Source organism: Planococcus citri, chromosome 3 (assembly GCF_950023065.1).
Source record: "Planococcus citri chromosome 3, ihPlaCitr1.1, whole genome shotgun sequence".
Classification (NCBI taxonomy): Eukaryota; Metazoa; Arthropoda; class Insecta; order Hemiptera; family Pseudococcidae; genus Planococcus; species Planococcus citri.
This window is the reverse complement of record NC_088679.1, coordinates 58,621,613-58,642,473: the sequence shown is the minus strand read 5'-3', so window position 1 is coordinate 58,642,473 and position 20,861 is coordinate 58,621,613. Positions and strand designations below refer to the sequence as shown.

The 20,861-nt window shown below is 33.8% G+C and overlaps 1 protein-coding gene across 2 annotated transcripts; it reads right to left on the bottom strand.

The window, feature by feature from the left end:
- Positions 1-9,402: 9,402 nt before the first annotated feature.
- On the bottom strand, positions 9,403-14,752 carry LOC135840962 (uncharacterized). 2 transcript variants are annotated; one of them, XM_065357722.1, is made up of 9 exons: positions 14,531-14,752; positions 11,664-11,738; positions 11,474-11,575; positions 10,891-10,917; positions 10,692-10,793; positions 10,417-10,452; positions 10,308-10,331; positions 9,772-9,792; positions 9,403-9,652 (listed from the first exon to the last, which is right to left on the bottom strand). In XM_065357722.1, exons 1-9 carry the CDS (start codon positions 14,571-14,573, stop codon positions 9,600-9,602), a joined length of 483 nt encoding a protein of 160 aa, XP_065213794.1. In that variant the 5' UTR covers positions 14,574-14,752; the 3' UTR covers positions 9,403-9,599. The 2 variants fall into 2 exon arrangements, with proteins under 2 accessions (XP_065213794.1, XP_065213795.1); XM_065357723.1 differs by lacking the exon at positions 10,891-10,917.
- Between the last annotated feature and the right edge of the window lie 6,109 nt (positions 14,753-20,861).

The following is a 20,861-nucleotide window of genomic DNA, read 5'->3' as shown; positions in this document are numbered from 1 at the left end:
TTTGGGATTTTCAATCAAGAGAACCTCGATCAAAATACACCCCAAACAAAAGTTTTAATTACACTGTAATTCATTTTTATAGATATTTTTGTAGAATTTTCGAAAATTCAAACTTGGCCCATTTCTTACGAGAAAGTGTCAAAATTGATCGATTTAACATATTGTCATCTTAATACATAAAGTCGCCAACTCCATTTTTGTAAATTGTTCAGGAAATGCAAAAAACTGCGTTATCAACTATTGATGGGTGTTACATACATAGTTAAGGTTATTTATTAAAGTAAAAAAAAATTCTGCTAAAAATTTTTTTCACTTGATACATTTCAAGCCACTTTGAGTGGACACGGATAATACACCAATGAATTCACCAGAGGTAATTTTCAATGTCGGAAGTTACATACAAAGTGTTCACCTTTCAGATGGTGTTCATAACTCATTTTCTGATGGTGATGGCAGTGAGGGTGGTTTTTAGGCAGAGACAACTTATTAATGTAAAGCAGACTACGACAAATACAAAGAGTGCTTTGCCAAACCAACCCTGTGAATCCACCTTGTGCTATATACTAATTGTTGTGCTATAATTACTATTTCAAGTTGTATATCTACCATGCTTGAAACTAATAAACATGCCGAAGTGTTTCAGATACTTTTTTCCAGGTAATATTGTGCAATGGTGTCATTTGTAGCGGTACCAAAAATCTTTCCCCTTCTGCGTGGAAGCAAGACACCGCTGGTCAGTAGCCACCAAGTGGAGCCCCTGCTCCTGACCGCCTCTGCTGTGAATCTGATCAGGATTTATGCAGGCTCCTTTCCACCCTAGTTTAAGATTATCTGTTTTATACTTATTTTAAAAAAAAAAAAGTGGAAATGTATTAATCTGTCAGGGACATGTGAAGTGGGACTTGTAACAATGGTGTGAATGGCTTTTTTTAGAGAGGCGTGTGTGAGGGTCGGAAGTGCTAAGTTTTGTGAGACATCTTAGTGGGTATCTTATGTTTGCCAGGGTCACTTGCTTGAAGCTTGCTTCAACTACACCCCTTCCACCAAAAAAAAATTGAGCCGAACTAGAGGGCGTAGGGGTGTCTCACCCCCTCTCCCTTTCCCTGACAGAAAAACGTTGGCAGAAAGTTGGGAATTTTCGGGAAAATCGAGTGAGTTGGGAAATTTAGAAAAAGTTGAGAAGAAATTGCAAGAGTTTGGAAAATCAGAAATTACCAAAAACCATTGATTTTTACTCCTTAAATTATAAATCTTCCAAAATCTTTTGCCCTCACTTTGCTCGGACTAGATCAATTTCCTTTCTTCTGGCCAAATTATAAGAGGGTTGAAAAATTGACTCTGCGCATCAAAAATAATGCTGTTTTACTTCTCAAGAATTTTGAATTTTCGAAAGCTTTTCACCTTGCTTCGCTCGGGCTTTGGTATTTTTAAAGATAATATTTTGTATATACCTTATCAGTATCACTGATATTGAGTGGGAATATTTTGAAATTGGCAGAGGTGTAAAACAGGGGCACCCCTTATCACCTATTCTTTTCAACGGAGTTTTGGAACAAATGTTTAGGGAGGTGGACTGGACAAAATTGGGAATAGAAATTCTAGGTAAAAAACTAAACAATCTTAGATTTGCAGACGACGCAGTACTAGTTGCAGATAAATGGGAAGACCTGACAAAAATGATTACGGATATACAAAAAATTGGGACCAAATCGGGACTTGAACTAAATTATAATAAATCAAAAATTCTTACTAATGGGAAGGGCTATGGCAATTTGGCTAAAATAGGGGAAAATGTTATGGAAATTTCTGAAGATATTATAATATATTTAGGACAGTTGATTTCTTTTGAAAACAGATCTGAAAAAGAAGTGCACTGAAGAATCACCCTAGGATGGAAGAAGTTCTGGTCTCTAAAATCGATTTTCAAAAAACCACACAAAAACAAGCATAAATCTGAAATTTTCAATAGTTGTGTCCTTCCCACAATCACCTATGGCTCTCAAACCTGGTCACTGACAAAGAAATTGGAGAAAAAATTAGAGATTACTCAAAATTCAATGGAGCGATCCATGCTGGGGATAAAATTACGGGACAAGGTTAGGCTTTCAAAAATTAAAAATATGTTTAAAAATAATTAAAAAATTGCGTCCACGGTTAGGAGGAACTTATGGAATTGGGCGGGTCACGTTGCAAGATTAAAAGATGAAAGATGGACCCGAGAAATAACCTGCTGGACCCCACATGGTGGCAAAAGGAGAAAGGGGAAACAAAAGGCGAGGTGGAGAGATCCGATAACAAATTTTATAAAGAATAAACTATTTGAGAGCGTGGCACAGGACCGTACCGAATGGCACAGGTTGAGTGAGGCCTTCGCCCTAGATAAGGGCCTCTGAAGTATTTGTGTACATTTTTACTTTTTATTTTATTTTTGCTATGTACTTCATTTTTTGTATTTTTCTATGTATACTACTTTGTACACAATTCAGAATAAAGGCATATTTTGATTTGATTTTGATTTTGATTATCAGATGATATGTACCTATCTTATGTAATTTTCTGAAAACTTTCAAAATTTGAAACTTTTGAAGCTAGGAAAATAAATTTTTTCATAAAAAATTACGTTTTACGTTTCGAACCATAAATTTTCCATAGCTTTCACCAGATTTTAATTCTACTGCACAAATTTTCAAACACGACCTAAAATGGATAAATCAACTCAAAAAATTCCAAAAACATAATCCAACCAATAAAAAAATCAAAATAATTTTTCTTAAAACATTTTGTTTCCGACATTCTCTTCAAAAAAAAATGTTTCGAATCACCTCCGGGCCTATCTAGTTGGAAATATCTTGCCAGAGGGGGGGGGGGGTCTGAAGTAAAAAATGATATTTTTTTGTTCCAAAAGGTAACTTTCAGGTTATCTAAAAAAAACGCCAATGCTTATTTCAGTTTAGTAAAAAAAAAAAAATTGGTGGTAAGAGATCCATAAAGAACCATTGAAATCTTGCACTGAATCTTGTGATGATTGTTCTTTTCCTCAAAAACTCAATCGGTTCTAAATGGTTCTAAATTCTTAGTGAAATCATTTTATTTTATGGTTCTTTTGGTATTTTTCTTTTCTACATTTTCAAATAATTCTGGTGCTTCTGATGGTTACCATTTCAGCTGACCAAAAAAAAGGGAGGGGTGGTCGGTGATCGTTCCAAACGGCTTTCAATCCAGATCTGGATCAATTGTGAACTCAACTTTTTTCTAAAATGATCAAAAAACATTTTCGTCCAAATATACAAACTCTGTGCGACAGTTCATTTTTACTTGTAATGAGGGAGGGGGGAACTTCGAAATATGAACTCCTCCATGCAATTGGATATGAATTTTTTTTGACAGTTCAAGTTGGTACCTATAAAATGAGTTACCCTCATTTTTCCACCACAAATATTTGATCAAGAAAAAAATTCATCATTCTAAATTTCGAGAATATTTTTATGACAATTTTGAAAATTTTGAAAAAAAGTTCAAAATTCTTCCAACACAGCAGCATCATTATTTTTCCTCGCAGAAACTACAAACTCGCGAAGATTATCATTCTGCTGCTATCTACAAGATACTTCTGGAATTACATCCACATAGCTGCAAACAGATGAACGATCCGCGAAGAAATTACCCATCACCTTTATCTCTCCCATCTTCGTAATCAGAAATAAAAAAAATTAATCCTGTATTTTGTATTTTTTGTACGTATTGAGATTTTACTAATTAGATTTGTATTTGATTACATGTTAGCTCGATATTGTTGTCTTACAGATGATCGATGATGTTCCAACTTATGTTGGAATATTGACTTTAAACGAATAAGCTATGTAGTTAATAACTTGTATATAAGATGGAATTTCCTCGTCGTCGGAGGGTTCGTGTTAAGATGTTCAATCATATTGCAGATGATATCGAGAACGATCTATTACATTTTGTTATTGGCGAATTATAAGGATTCACCGATGCGATGGGTAGGTAGGTACACTTTGGTAACATTAACAACGTACTCGAGCCAGTACCTCGATATAACCACGTTATATTGTGTAAAGAAACACGATATTTTTATTTATTCTGTTATTAAGACGATGTAATTAATACGAAGATGAATCATCATCGTTTAACGTACTCGTTTGTTTTTAAAGATTCGCTCGAGCTCTCTGTGCGGCCAAACAATTCCCCTTCACAACTTTCGCTTATAGCCTAGCGTATAGCGTTTTACGTGTATTTATTTCGTTTATTTATTACAATTGTCATATTCATAGCTATCTGGCAAATGAAAATGTCACATCTAGATATGCGGCGAGCATAACCACGTAGCCCTATATATACTTTGTACCACTCTCGCCGTACCTATTCCATCGTCGAAATGAATCGTAAAAAATGAAGGAGGAAAAAAAATTCCAAGAAATTGTATGCTCACGTACACATTTGCACGTGGGAACTAATTTTCATGTTTCACCTACGTGAACCTTCATCGCAATACACAACGCTGATGCAAAAGCCTTTGTGAAAAATATTTCATAGTACGACGCTATAAAAGTTATTCTTTTTGTTTGTTTTGATATTTTAATCTGCAAAATGGAAAATTCATAGAGGAAAAAATTGTAACGATGAAAGCGTTTTTCAGTAAGTTACCATTTTCGCGAAATAGCTCTTTCGCTCTCTTTTATTTCGCAAAGAAAAAAAAATCACGATTCTGGCGAAAGTAATTTTGCGTTTTATTTGATTCGCAGTTATTTTTCTCTTTATATTACGCTTTTTGTAACGCAACAACTGCGGCTTCGCGTTCATGGTTGTTGTTTATGAAAATGGTATTATCGCAAAGACAGTTAATTAGAAGACCGACGACGAATGCTTCGAATAAGAAACTATAGTTAAAGTAGCTGTTGCTGTAATGAAAGGCCGAGTAATGATTTGGTTTACTACGTTTGAGCATAGCGAACGGTATAGCATTTAATTCGAATTATTTTCGGTCAAGTTTTTCCCAAATGCATCGAAACTATCTGCCTATCTGTATCAAAAATATTTTCAATTTGCGAGAAAATTCGGCGAAGTTATTTTTTTTTTACACTCGATGAAACTTTTCACCTTTTTTGAGCGAATTAATCACCACCAAACCTGAATTGGGTAAAAATCTACCTTTTGCCGGGCTCATACGAGTACTATCAAATATACAGGGTGTTCCGAAAATCGTCTGCCAAAATTCAACAGCTGTAGATATTTTTAATACCTACTCGAAGAGACGAACAAAAAACGTTATCATGACTGGTTAGTGATTGCCCATCTTGTGAATTGAATTTTTGAAGGAACCTCAAGAAAGCAAGCGTAAGAACGATTTTTAATATGTACCATACAATTTTCGGAACACTTTACTGCGTGAAGAAAAGAAGACAAGAAAGTGTGGAACAACAAAAAAGAACCCTATATTGGTCTTGTGGATTCTGCTTTGCTTTACTGATATTATTATGGTTGTGGGGGGGGGGAGAATAGGAGTTTTTGTAAATTCGTTGAGAGGTACCTACATTTCAAAAAAATGAAATTTCATTTTTCTCATTTCATTAGTCTGTCTGGTATGAAATCCCATTTTTTTTTTTTTTTTTTTTTTTTTTGGTTATTTGTAAGTACCTACTATTTTTTGCCAATTTCTATCTTTTGTCAATTTTACTTTTTACGTTTTGTTAGACCTAGTTTTTCACCAAGTATAAAATTGTATTCTCTTGTTTTACCTTTCAATTTTTTTCTAGTCCTTTTACTTTTGCTTCTAGTGTTCTGTGATAAGGTGTTTTCGTATTATAACCTCATGCAGCTCCATTTCGAATTTTTACAGAATCATTTTCATTTCAACTAAGTCTGGGTTGTTTTCATGAAGTACCTAACAGGAATAATATGACTTGTTTTTTTTTCACATGTGTATGCGCATTGAAATGTTCCTATGGCGAATTGGTTGCCTAACTCATGTAACTCCGGCTCGTGTCGCCAGCGCGAAGCCAACGCGACGTAGGAGTGAGATGAGAGGTATACTTTTACCTACCTACTACGAAAGGTTGCAAAAAGTTACACAATTAGAACAGACAATAATACTGACGTCAGTATCAAACAAATGACATGAAGTTACTGTTGGGAAAAGAAAAAATTTCAACATTCTGATTGTGAGTCAAAAATTCCAGAACACGCGGTCTTAGTGAAGAATTATTAACCCCTCAACACCTGCGTAGTTCACTGTTCAACCCATAAATTTCAAGGAATTCATGAGAGAAATTGAACTGAACAATCACATTGTAATACCTATTCGAGAAAAAAAAGTTAAATTTAAGTGATCACTAATAATTTTGGAAATTGAGGATTTTTTAAAATTTTCTCCAAGAGATTACCTACTCTCTAAATTTGAAACAGTCAATTTCACTGCTTAGCAGTCACGACATTTTGCCTTTTTAAAGCAGTAGTTTTTTTTACTGCAAAACAGTGAAAAATTACTGAATTGGTCTGTAAAAAATCATTTTGACTGACCAATTCAGTAATTTTTCACTGTTTTGCAGTAAAAAAAACTACTGCTTTAAAAAGGCAAAATGTCGTGACTGCTAAGCAGTGAAATTTGACTGCTTTAAATTTAGAGAGTACTCTGATTTTCAAAGCAAAATTTACAGATATAAACGGAAACAAGAAACCAAGTTGATAACAATTTTCTGTATGAACCTAAAATTTCACTCGCTGAAAATTTTTCCAAATGTTTTTATCATTTTTTAAATAAGATCTGCGAAGAAGGAATTCAATGCTCTGAAACACCAAATTTCCATTCCTTTTTCAAACAACTTCAACCACTCACAGGGAAAATTTTTTATAGCGCAACAAAATCAGGACAGTCGGGAGGGGAGTGGAGGGGCAAAGGGGATAGTTCGCCTTGGGCCCGCGCTTTCTCTGGGGTCCAGCAAAAGAAGGGCCTGCGATGAAAGAAAACTCTGGTTTTTTACTTCTCAAAACCCAAATTATCAAAAGCTTTTAATTTTTTGTCAAGAATATGTATAAGAGCATCGTTTTTGAACATTTAAAATTATTCACCATTTTTGTTGGCAACTCCCCCTCCAGAATTTTTTCGAACCAAATGTGACCAATTAGCATGAAAATATACCGGAGGCGGTGAAAAGTTGCAAAATTTCAGTCTCACCACCAGACAGTCAAAAAAATTTTCAAATGCCCTGAGGACATTCTGGTGGTGTTTTTTACCAACAATTCGTTCTAAAAAAGACAATAAACCCACTTGGTAACTTCTGGTGATTCTGTCACCAAAGAGTCGCCAGACAATCGAAAAAAATTTCTAGGTTCATGAGGACATTCTCGTGATTTTTTCAACATAAATTCACCTTTAAAAAAGTAAAGTCAAAAACTCACATAGTCACCAGAATTCACATAAGGAAGTCACCAGGCAATCAAAAAAAATTGTCAAGGGCTCTGAGGACATTCTGGTGGTTTTTTCACCAACAATTCGTCCTGAAAAAGACAATAAACCCACTTGATGACTTCTGGTGATTCTGTCACCAAGAAGTCACCAGGACTCACCAAGGTGTCACCAGACATTTAAAAAAATTTTCAGGGGCCATGAGGACATTCTGGTGATTTCTTCACCAAAAAATTCATCATAAAAAGGCAAAAACCCCACTAGGTGACTCCTGATGAATTTGCCACCAAGAAGTTACCAGAATTCACCAAGGGGTCACTAGACATTCGAAAGAAGTTTCAAGGTCCATGAGGACATTCCGGAGGTTTTTTCACCAACAAATCGTCTTAAAAAATACAATAAACCCACTTGGTGACTTCTGTGAATCTGTCACCCAGAAGTCACCAGGGCTCACCAAGGAGTCACCAGGTAATCAAAAAAATTTTCAGGGGCTCTGAGGACATTCTGGTGGTTTTTTTAATAATTAATTCGCTATAAAAAGACAAAAAAACAACTTGGTGACTTCTAGTGAATCTGTCACCAAGAAGTTACCAAAATTCACCAAGAAGTCACCAGACATTCAAAAAAAAATTTCAAAAGCTCTGAGGACATTCTGATGTTTTTTTCACCAACGAATAGTCTTGAAAAATAGAATTAACCCACTTGGTGACTTATGGTAAATCTGTAACCAAGAAGTCACCAAGACTCACCAAGAAGTCATCAGACATTCAAAAAAAATTTCAAAAGCCCAAAAACTTTGAAAAAGATTCAGAGGGGCTACATTTTCATGATACATTTTTACAGCTATGAACATTTTGAGATGAAATTCGCAAAACGGGGGAAGGGGTGTACGGAGCACTAAAATGCTGATCGAAATGTAACAAAATACAAACTCATTTTTTGGATTGAACCCCTCCAACGTCCCCTCTCTCCATCGACCCTCAATTTTCTGGAAAATTGAAAACATTGTGTGACAACAGTTTAACCAATTTTCAGGAGATTTGAACACATATGTATACGAATACCAGATAATTTTTGTGATTCATCCCCTCCAACGTCCTTATTGACCATTAAAATTTGTTGAAAACTGAATAAATCGTGTATTCGTGTTACATGCTCCAACAGTATTGACATTTTTCAGGCCCACCCTAATGTACCTACTTGAAAATATCTGACCAAAGTACCCAGTCATGGTTATTGGTTATTGATTGGAACAAAAATATCGTATTCAAATCGTTTTTAGCGATTTATAAAATTTCTTTTACTACTTTTCAGCAAAAAATTCTAAAAAATTGAACCTTTCCTCCAAAAATGTCCAAAAGCTCTTCTCTAACCTTTGTCAAAAAGTCCTACTTTTTTGCCAAAATTGCCATAATCCTTAGTGAGTTTCATCATGAGATTTTCATTAGAACGTTTTTAGTAATTTTATGGCGCTTCATCACAACTACAAATTTTTTGCGCACTATTTGCAGAAAAAAATTGTCGGAAATTGTGATACCTAATTACCTACTCAAAAAATGTTGTCACCAAGTCATTTCTTAAAGATCTCTTTGACAGCCCACAGCACTGCTCCAAGTCTAAGAGAACCTTCAACCTTCAAAATAAAAGTCTGTAAGATAATTTGGCCAACATCTTTCAACTTCGTTTTTTTTTTTTTTTGCTAATTGCGATCCGATCCCGGATCCACTCAAGTACACACACCCAACCGATTTATTTTTTCAAAACGGAAGTTGGGAAAATGTCTGTTTGTTTTGTTTTAACTGATTTTTAGGTACCAGATGTAGATAGAAATTTTTTCATTCAGAATAATATACTCACGAATAATTTGAAAAAATAACACGCTTTGTGAATGCAAATGTGAAAGTTTAATAGGTAATACATACGTATAATTCCAAGATAATTATTGCTTAAATTATTTCTTAATATCTAATGGGTAAAACAAATTCGCCGAAGCGTGAAATACTTACATATTCGCAGCTTAAAATATTAGGTACCATAATTTTTTTTTTATTTTTAGACTTTTTTTTTGGTTAACTTAAAATTAACTCACAAACGTTGTAGAATCATTCGGTCTGCACATACACCTTCATATTATCGATCTCTGTGTAGAATCCATCGGGGTTGAAGAATACATTTAATATTCAGGCAAGGATTCCGTACATTTTTTTCTTATCGCAATCAATCTTGCTGCAAAAAAAAAATATTTAAATCATATTAACCGATAATAATTCTTTCATATTTCATTGCAACTTTGATCACCGATCTTCAATCGAACATAGATAATCGAAATAATCCCACTATCTTACTTGCTAAAGGTACTCGGCTACCTGCAATATAAAGAATAATTGCTTTAGACATGATAACACTCCTGGAATTAATTTAGTATTTTCACACTATCAGAGAAAACCTCAATTGTACGTACTATGAAATGTAGTCAATACTACAAAAAATGACCAGGGGTCTCCTTTACTATACATTTTCTAGTAATTTTTACTAAAGTGATTTTTTTCAGTGTACCTAGGTAGGTACCTAAGATCCAAATTTAATTCGTACGGCACCATTTTAATGCAAACTTTTAAAACTTGAAATTAAATTTTCCAAAATTCGAAAAAAAATTCAAAAGTGTAATCCAGCTTGTCAAATTTCAGGTTTTAAATGAAACCTTCAAATTGTGACGGTTCAATTGTTCAACACAAAAAATCCATCATGTTTCGCTCTTAATTAAAATGAAGAAAAAAAAAGATAAACTTTTTCTACAGTTACAGGCGAGGTTCTCTCAAGCATTAGGCTACCGTATGTCAGTTTTTTTTTTATCTGAAAGAAAAGAGTGATTTTTACTTACCGTCGAGACCGGCATCATCCAACACTGGAAAAAGTTAGGCGGTATTATTATAAAATTTTAAATTATGTACGAGTAGTTAGGTACGTAATTGATACTTTCAAAGACTTACATTTCCAAAAAGCTTGCTTGTAAGTGTCAATTTTTTCTGAAATAGAAAAAAAATTGTAATTTTTAAGAATTTTGTAGGAGACAATAAAATTATAATTCGAATTCCCCTAGTAAAAAGTTCGAAACATCCCCAGTCCCGCAAATATTCGTACTAAAAAATCAAAATGGGATTTTTTTCCATTCTTCAACTACGACCTTCACAAACACATAACTTGGATACCTACGTAAATATAATTGTAGGTATTGAAGGTATTATTGAAATTCTTACTTACGTACCTATCATTGTTCTAGCGACATTCACATCCTTTTCTGCCTTCTCTACAAGATTTCCTTGACTACCCTTGGCATTGAGTATTTCTTTACCAGCTGCTATTACACCTAAAAACGACACCAAAATCAGGATAAAGAATACTTACAAAAAATGGACGCATGTACCTATACTATTCGATATAATTTGAATAATAAATTGACTCACTGTCTGCATTGCCCGCGTTAGTGATTCCTAAACATTTGATAATTATAAGATTTACTATTAAGATCGCGACAGTTAGAAAATAAAAGGAATTCTCGAGCAAGGTATAAGTAAATCGTTCTTAGGCCCGGATTTTGAAAATATTCTCCGGCTATCTTTGCAAAATCACATAAGTTTTGGAGCCGACAAAATCGTTGCCTACTTTTCTTCCTTCGTCTTCTAGGTATACGCAAAAAATCGCGATTTTCACATTTAAATTAGTATTCGTAATTCATCGTTATAAATTAACCAACAACAAAACTTCTGTGAATTTCAATTACATCCAAGGTTCCAGCAATTTTGAAATTATTTTCGACTTGAAACAATTCTTATCCAGCCTTTTCCCTATTTTCTTTTACCAATACATATTCGATACGACATAATTTTCAACGTTTTTGGTTACCTTGGAAGCAAATAAGTATACCTATGAATTTTTCATGCATATACTTTTTACTTTTAAGGATATTTTCAAAATTTCCTCCGGGTCCTCCTCATGAAATCGGTGTCTAATATAATTAGGCTCTGAACTTCCGAAGTTATTACTCACCGTTTTTAAGTGTTTGGTAATCTCCTTTCAATGCTCCAAGGCCATTAAAATAGTCCAGCATTCCATTTAGTAGCACTTTTGCTGCATCCAAATCAAACGCTACTGAAATTTGATTAGAATTTTTGTTTCAAAAATTTCCAGTCAGTTCATACGATCAATCCTTGCAATCGAATTAAAATTTGTTATTTACCTGGTGCTGATGGTTCCTCGTTTGAATCTTCTTGCGATGAACCGCCAGCAGCAAATGCACGGGGTAGGCCAAAAACTATAAGAAAATATATGAACGGAATTCATTATTTTTTTTTTATCAGAATAAAGAAATAATTATATACCTAAGAATTCCTTTCTTTTTATTTGTTCGAATAAGGAAAATGTTGCGTTATAATTCAAACGTTCAACAAAATCCTACCCTCTGAAGTTATTGTATTGTAAGAAAAAATAAATTCCTTACGTTTCGATTTTGCCATGAGGTAATAAAATAAAGGAACCTCGCTCCCAGGGAAAAAATTCAATTGTTAAATTTTCATTGAAAATCCTCTAAAGGTTAAAAAATAAAAAATTGACCAATTTTGGTTGAAATTTTTCAAGCAGGACATTTTTCAAACCGATCTCACATCAAGGTCGGAAAAGGTCAAATGGTTGAATTTTTCAACATTGAAAAGTTTTTTAGTACCTACTGAAAAGAGAGTTGTTTAGAAGAATTTTGAGGCAGAAACTAATGGATCAGAACTTTAGGGAGTAGGAGCTGAAAAAATTGCAAGGAAAAATAGTCCCAATTATCTACGTATAAATTAGAGCCACCCCTACTCAGAATTCCTGAATGACACCGAATAAATCAATAAAATATGAGTAACGAATGTACATATGTGTCCTGAATCACGAATGCAGTCAATTTTTCGTTTCGTAAATTCGAAATACTTAAACGTATCAAGAACATTCGTAAAGAAAAGGTTTTCAAAACGGTACCATATTTTTTCGAGATTGGACCGAATTTTTAAAAAAGTATTCGTATGGGGTTAGGAGCGAAAAAAAATGAATTTTTGTTCAAAATGTTCTTCCTCTATGAGGGCTCACATCACATGCTCCAGGGACACCCTCAGATGTGGAATTTTTCTGGCCAACTTTCACTTCAAAATGAGGGTGTCTCTAAGAAACTTGGTCAAAACCCTTTTGCCTTTTCTTGTCGTCCATTGTAATACTTTTATGCACCTAATTCATCTGCTCGAAGCAGAAATTCAAAACTTATGTCGCAATTTACAGGGTCATATACGTGGCATCCTACACCTATCGAGCACCCCAAAGAAAGTTTGTCATTAAAAATATAGGTTAGCAACGTGAAATAGATGCATATGATTGGTCGAATGGTATCTCTCCAGTCCAACAACCAATCATGTGCTATCATTATTATCATTCACTGTGACCAACCAAAGTATATTAGTAGAAAACTTTTTTAGGGGTACTCGATATTTCTGGGCACCCTGTACGTTGAGATGGATCGCGAAAAAATTTAGGAGAATTCTGAACAAGTTCAGTGCTGACCCTCATTTTGAGTTAAAAGTCACTCATACAATTTTTTGGTTCCGGATTTGCTCTTGGAGGGAAGATCAAGCCCCTCAAAGAGAAAGAATTTTTGATAAAATCGTGTTATTTGGCTTTAGCCCCTGTGCAATTTTTTTGATACCTTCGAACTTTCATATACCTACTTACATGAAAAGATGTGATCTAGATAGGTACCTAATCTATATTATCATTCATCATTTTAAAAAAAAAAACAAACTAAAAACGTTATTATTTAGCACCGACCGCGACAATCGGATTTATAACTTGTTCAAATTTTCGGTTGATCGATAGAATGATATCGCACCTAGTATTTAACGAAGTTGAGAGTACATTAAGGTACTGCATCAATCGAAGTAGTCGGTAGTCACATCTGTGAAATGTGAAGTACCTATGCGCCTCAAATTTAAAATTTTCAAATTCTACCAACAGGAAAACTTTTCATTGAAATTTTAAAAAATCTTTTTTCGACCAACGAACGGCATCTTTATCCGATTAAATTCTATTGCTTAATCATCTCGATAATTTTTGAAAAATTCTCTGTGGTGATGGAAAATGATAATTCGAAATTATTTTCAAGATTATTGCCATTTGTCGGTTAATCGGCGAGAAATTGTGCGGTGTAGGTACTTAGAGATAAAAGACTATCCTCTAGTATAGGTACACGGAAAAAAAATTATGGATAATTTTTACTATTTCACACAGTAACCGGATCCCATTCAAAAATATTGCGATTTTTACTATGAGATTAGTAAATTTTACTATGAGAGTAATAAATTTTACCTAATTCTATAGGTAAAATGTATTGTTTGGCTGAGTAAAAATCACTATTATTTTTGAATGGGATCCGGTTACTATGCTGAAATAGTAATTTTTATTGATTTTTTTTCAGTTTACTATATTGGAATGAGCAAAATTTCAAGAAGCTCGTTTTCAGAGATCGAGTTACAAGTGAATACATTTGTTTACCGAGTTAGCGGGATGGTGTTTTGGAAGAAGGGCCAAACTGCATTTTTCAAGATTTTTTTCTCTCGGTGAAACACTGCTCTAACAACCGGAGATGGAAAAGTAAAAGGGCCAAACTGTCTCACAGGCCACAGCTAAACTGAATGATACCGCTTGGCTCTGAAACAGTTTGGCCCTTTTTATCTGTCCAACTCTGGATGTTATAGCAGGCACTGTTCCCCTGAGTGAAAAAAATCTTGAAAAATTCAGTTTGGCCCTTCTTCCAAAACACCATCGGTGTATTCTATTGATTTTTTAGAAAAGGGATTCTGTAGGTATAGAGCACCGAAGATGCAGAAATTGGGATTTTTCATAAAATGAACTGAGCACCCGGTATGACTCAATTTTTATGTAGTGGCTAAAATTTTCAGAGATTTTTTTCATACATATGAACCAACAACCAATGAGGGATGTGAGCAAAAAAAAATTTTCAGAAGCACGTAATTGTAAAGGTAATGCCATTCCGTTCAGTATTCTCGAATACTGAAAACTTACTCGTAATCATGAGAGAAAACAGTATTGCGAAATTCATCTTCATTTTCCGTAAAATACGATCGATTTCTGTAGGTATACTCGGGAAGATATTAAATTTGAAAATTTCGTTGCCAGCTACCTAATCGCAAACCAATTTTAAAATTTCCAAGAAACGAAAAAAATCAATTTTTTGAAAACGAATTCGTTAAAAAATTCTCTAGCATAGAACAACCTTATTGTAGAAAAATCGCGAAATCTATGAGTACGAGTGCGTTGAATGTTTCCCTTTTTGTAATCACTTTTGCGATAGGTTTCTTCGGTGGGTGGGTGTCTAAAAGGTATTAGGTATACATCATTTCATGAATCACTTTTGTAAAGAACAAGTGTTTCCGATAAAGCTGAATAAGTAAGTTGAACCAAAGACTTGCAACACGTTTCGCATGTATGTACATAGACATACGTACCTAGCTCGTGTATCTTGAATCACCAATACTGCCGAGCCTGATTTTTGTGGATTTGATTGCGTATTCGCACCATAAACGTATTCAAAATCTTTTCAAAACGCGAAAAAAAAAACGATTCGTAAATTTTCAACACTTGGTAGAACTTTAAAAGTGGTCTTGTTTTCTGACAGCAATGATATAGACATAGATTGATACAGCGTTGCCAGGTACTCGAGAAAAAAACCGTACTAAACCCAAAATTTTCAATATAAAAAATCCGTACCATTTTTTTTTAGTTGAAAATAACCAATAAAAAAAAACTGGAAAATATTGTATACTTTTGTCCAAAAGGAGTTTTAAACACGAAAAATACGCACAAAATCTTATAAAAGTAAAATTTTTTTTCATTTTTGGATAAAAAAGTAAAAACAGTCAAAGCATTTGAGAAGCTCATTGCAAAAATAGCCCTTGTTAATAATGAAAATAAATAACAAGCAAGACAAAAAACCACTCTGAAGTGATTTTTTTACCAACATCAGTAAATGAGTATAATACGTGTTACTCCCAGAAAAATTTTTAAAGCGCTTCGCTTATATTATACAGATACATCCATACAATGCAGTGGAGAAAAGCATCTCTCCCATTTCTTTTTTCAAACTGAAATAGAGCTATTTTTGTAATGAGCTCCACATTTCAATTAAAAATGTTCGTACAAATGAGGATTTTTCGTACGTCAGAGAAAAGAAATCACAATTACTATAGGCTTTGAAATAAGTAGGTATGGTAGATTTCAGCATTTATCAAGCAGAAAAACTGAAATTTCCGTATTTTCCCCTTATTTTTTGGAAAATTCGTTGTCTTTTTTCAAAATTTCAAATTTCCGTACAAATACGGATTTTTTCGTACGTCTGGCAACACTGGGTTGATACGTACAAGATCTGAAATACTATTTTTTAAAACTGAGCCGTTTTTCCTAAAACAAGTTCGGGAGGGGTTAGGGGCAACAGAACATTTTTTCTCCAAAATCCTTCCTCTTTGAGAATTTGTATCAATATTCCAGGTCTAATAAATCATTTTTTGGTGAATTTTTTAAAATCAAAGAACTGAAAAATTTTTTAAAAACTCAAAATTTTACTTGATTGAGCTAGAAAGCTGAAATTTAGTGTGTAGGTGGATACCTATCTTATAACCCCGCTAATCGATTGGAAGCAATTTAGAGCCCCGCGTTTTCATTTTCGAAATTGCATTGTGCTTTTTTGAAATTGCGTTGTGCTTTTTTTCAAAATCGCGTTGTGCTTTTTTTCAAAATCGCGTTGTGCTTTTTTTCAAAATCTCGTAGTGCTTTTTTTCAAATTTGCGTTGTTTTTTTTCAAAATCGCGTTGTGCTTTTTTTAAGTCACATTCCCTATTGACAAAAATTATGCGATAGCATGCTAAAATGAATGCTTTTATGCATAGCACAAGCATGCGTGAATTTGGACTTTTTTCAAAAAAAGCATGCGATTCAGCCTGTGAATATCATGCATAAAAGCAATGTTAAAGCATGTAAAATGAAAATAAAATTTAAAAAAACTTCTGCCCTGGGTGGGAATTGAACCTGGGACACGCAGTTTCTGTTTTTCTGCATCACCTAACCAACTCAGCCACTTCGCTTCTTGCAAAGATGGGAGTTATTTCCCCATAAATGTTTGCACTTTTTGGACTTGGAAGAAAAATTTTAAAATTTAATAATATACAACGCACAAGCATTTATGCGGAAATAACTTCACTCTTCTCAAGCGGCGAAGTGGCCAAGTTGGTTAGGTGACGCGGAAAAATTGAAACCATGGGTCCCAGGTTTGATTCCCACCCAGGGCAGAAATTTTTTTAAATTTTTCTTTTATTTTACATGCTTTGACATTGCTTTTACGCATGCTATTCGCAGGCTGAATCGCATGTATTTTTTTGAAAAAAGTCCAAATTCACTCATTACGCATCTACACACCTGTTTTTGTGCATAATTTTGTCAATAGGGTTGGGCTTTTTTTTCAAAATCACGTTATAATTTCAAATTTGCATTGTGCTTTTTTTCAAAATTGTGTTGTACTTTTTTTCAAATTTGCGTTGTGTTTTATTTCAAAATCACGTGTTTTTTTTCAAAATCCCATTTTTATTGCATTGTGCTCTTTTTTGAAATCGCGTTTTGATATTCAAAACTGCGTTGTGCTCTTTTTTAAAATTGCAATGTGTTTTTTTCAAAATCCCATTGTGCTTTTTTTGAAATTTGTGTTGTTCTTTTTTTTTCAAAATTAGTTTTGTTTTTTTGAAATTGCGTTGTTTTTTTCAAAATTGTGTTGGGTGCTTTTTTCTAAAATCACGTTGTGCTTTTTTTTCAAAATTGTGTTGTGCTTTTTTTTCTCAAAATTGTGATGTGCTTTTTTCAAAATCGCGTTTTGCTTTTTTTTCAAATCGTGTTGTGCTTTCAAAATCAAAATTGTGTTCTGCTTTTGAAATCCAAATTGCGTTTTTTCTCGTGTTGTGCTTTTTCCAAAACCGTGTTGTGCTTTTTTTCAAATTCGCGTTATGCTTTTTTTCAAATTTGCGTTGTGCTTTTTTTCAAAATCGTGTTTTTTCCTAAATTGCTTTGTTTTTTTAAATTTTGTTGTGTGCGTGTTTTTTAAAAAATCGCTGTGTTTTTTTTCAAAATTGCATTGTGCTTTCAAAATCAAAATCGCGTTCTGCTTTCAAAATCCAAAATTGTGTTGTTTTTTTTAAAAATTGGGTTGTACTTTGGTAACAAGGCACACTGTTACACACGGTGTCTAGTTTCATTTCATATTCGTATACATTGTTCATTTTTTAAAAATCGGCGAAGTGTAAAAATGAGATAAAAAAGCGTGTCAACTCAGAATGTCTAATTATAATACATATTTATATCTACTAAATTACCAAACATAAACTCATTAATTATTCGCGGTGTCCTGCGTGTGTAGTTCTGAAAGTCATGCTTCTTATTCAAAAGTACCTAATGAAATGAAAATATGTTGTTGCATTTTGACAAGAATGTTGTGAATAAATCAGCTGCTCTTCTTTTGCCTGAAATGATGATGGGTGATTTGAGAATTTTTTTCCTATCTGCGATTGTATTGAAATGATAAAAAAATTACTAAAAAAAAAGTATCTAGTTATTCGGATAGTGCTTTTTGAATTTTGAAAAATAAGAGTTTTAATGGTGAGCAGTGAAAATTTCTGATCTGTGATTCTCTGATGAAATGCGGTCTTTGAATATTTGGAGGCAAATCGTTGCCTAGTAGAATTTTTTTTCATTTTTATTATCGAATATTTTTTTGGGCCAATGAAGAAAAAGATACCCTGGAAATCACAAATACGTGTCTAACTTTCATTAAATTAAATTTTTTAGTGAATATATGCATATTGCTTTAGTTTTGTATAGGTAGGTATTTTGTTCGAACTTTTCAAGAAAAAAAACTCTTTAAAATTTTTTTGCAAACAGTTTTTCATTTTCTTGAAGTGTTACACGTTACCTTGAAGACCATTTGATATTTTCAATTTCAACATGCTGCACGAGTAGGTATAGAGGTAGGGATCCAGGTTTAAAATTTCAAAAAAGAAAGTTGTTATAGGTATCACTCAAATTTTGAAATACCTATCCCACTTACTTGACATTTCAACATAGATGGGTATCTCCATCCAATGGAATATCATTTCGTAGTCTTTATTTTCCTGCTAAGTAACGAAATAAAAAAATATTTTCTCTCTAAAAATTTCTGTTTTTAAAAATTATTCAACTTCGATACAAAGAATGTATGAAACGGAAAGAAAACCCCCGTAAAATAACATCAACTCTCTCGTCGCATTACAAAACTGAAGGAAATCCACCTACACGATGAAAAACATCGATAGAGTTTTTCTCCAATTAATTAAACATTAGTAGGCGTTGTTTATACCCAATTTCAAATGAATCTTTCCACTGAGAAAAGAGTATGACCCTGGTTATTTTTAATTTAAGTATTGTTTTGAAACATTAATTTTATTTATAATATTGAGAAAATTTCCATCCAAAAATACATTGGTAAACTAACTCCGAAAACAAATCGTCCACGACGTAAGATAAACTCGCAAATTACCTTCTGTATCTCGGTAAATGTAATAAAAATATCATAATAAGTGGCAACGCGAGATATAAAATATTTAGTTAATTTCTAAACACTCGCAAGTGAAAAATTGTTAATCCCGGTATAAACGAAACTTCTTGTAAATCATACGGTTTTAGTGGTAAAATTACATTTCAAATCAACACACAGTGCTAATGTGACAATAATAAAGAATGTAAGTTGTAGCCGCAAGACAGTAACAAATTTGCTAATTATAAACGCAAATACGAGTAGGTACCTACATGTGTATGTACCTACACTACTGAGACAAACTGTAATAAACACTCGATGTCAAAACGTCCATATAATTCGAAGAATTATGAAGGTTAATGGTTATATCCCGAATGAGTACTCTCTTCTGCTCTTTTTTACGATACAGGTTGTCTAATAATTCACACAACAACGTGTTGAAAATTTCATCGGTACAAATTTCTAACCGCTTGTGTTTCCTGTTCGGAATGCTTTTAAGAATCAAGGGGGCAGAAGGAATTACGTATAAGATAAAATCTACATCTGCGATTCTACACCCTCGATCGAGAAAGGCTACTGCGTTTAGTAAATGAACTCGAATTAAGTCGTTTTCAAGACACGATGACATTCTTTTGTTTTTGTGCTGCGACTTTGGCGTACAAATACTGGAAAATATAACCTTTACGATGCAGTCGGAGAGAGGAAATAGCGTCGCTGAAAATTTCATTTAAGCGGATAAACTGTGATTTAGACGGCAATAAACAGAAGGAAAGAGTGTATTCTTTCGATTCGAAGATGAGCCATCACACCCTCAAGATCCCTTTTGTGTTACAATCGACAACACGACAGTGTTGTATATAGTAAAAAGGGGTCGCAACCCCAATACGAGCTACGCGAGCCGGCATCGACAGCGACACACCGAAACCAGTACCAAACGAGGGTTAGTATAGATGGTCACAGCTCATCAATTTCGTCCTCTCGTTTCCACAGATAATCGCATACCAAAATCATACCCGTTCACCCTCGCACCATACCATACCCCACACTAACTCATCGTAACAATTGCCAATGATCAATTGCTACTACAAATGCCGGCACCAAATCACTACTGAAGACGCGATCCATGCTATCGTAAAAATTGCAAGTAATAAAGGGTAATGCTTTTCATTCGATGTGGAAAACTATACGTGGAAGTATTCTGTCGTACGTCGACGTCGACGTCGTCGTCGTCGTCGTCCTTGCCTTTCTTGTTGGTCGTCGTCGTTAATGATTTTCTTTCATTAAACCGTACACAGGCCTTTGTTACGTCGCGACTTTGCCAGACGTTTATAAATTAATAAAAACTTATCGTTAGTCAACTTTTTAAACTGTGTACTCCTTCCAGTCATTCTCCTGGTTCACCTTTGTATATCCACGTGGTTGGGTCTTTTCAAGATAGAAAGTATAGTTTTATTCGATGGAAATTTTTTGAAACCATTTATACGTTTCGATTCAACGTTGAATTTATACCTATACAGGGTGTCTGGGGAGTGGTGGTACAAACTTCAGATTTGGATATAACCTGGTACGAGTAAAAAAACACAAAAGATAAACAAGTTGCCTATTTTGAAAATTGAAGGAGCAAAATACATTTTTAAAATCTAAAAGCCAGAATCCAATTTTGAGTTTTGACTTAAAGTTAGTTTTGACCATGAGGGTCGATAGTTCTTTGAAAAATGAACAAAATTACCTATTATGACTTTTTGCCCAACTTACAAATTGAAGGATGAGTTACATAAAATCGCG

What these genes read in the sequence shown, in the direction of transcription:
- LOC135840962 (XM_065357722.1), bottom strand. Translation starts at nt 14,573, where the DNA reads ATGAAGATGAATTTCGCAATACTGTTTTCTCTCATGATTACGA. An exon ending in TAACGCGGGCAATGCAGACA is followed by an intron (nt 10,794 to 10,890) that starts GTGAGTCAATTT and finishes TGTCGTTTTTAG; the next exon opens with GTGTAATAGCAGCTGGTAAA. An exon ending in TGTCGCTAGAACAATGATAG is followed by an intron (nt 10,453 to 10,691) that starts GTACGTAAGTAA and finishes TTTCTATTTCAG; the next exon opens with AAAAAATTGACACTTACAAG.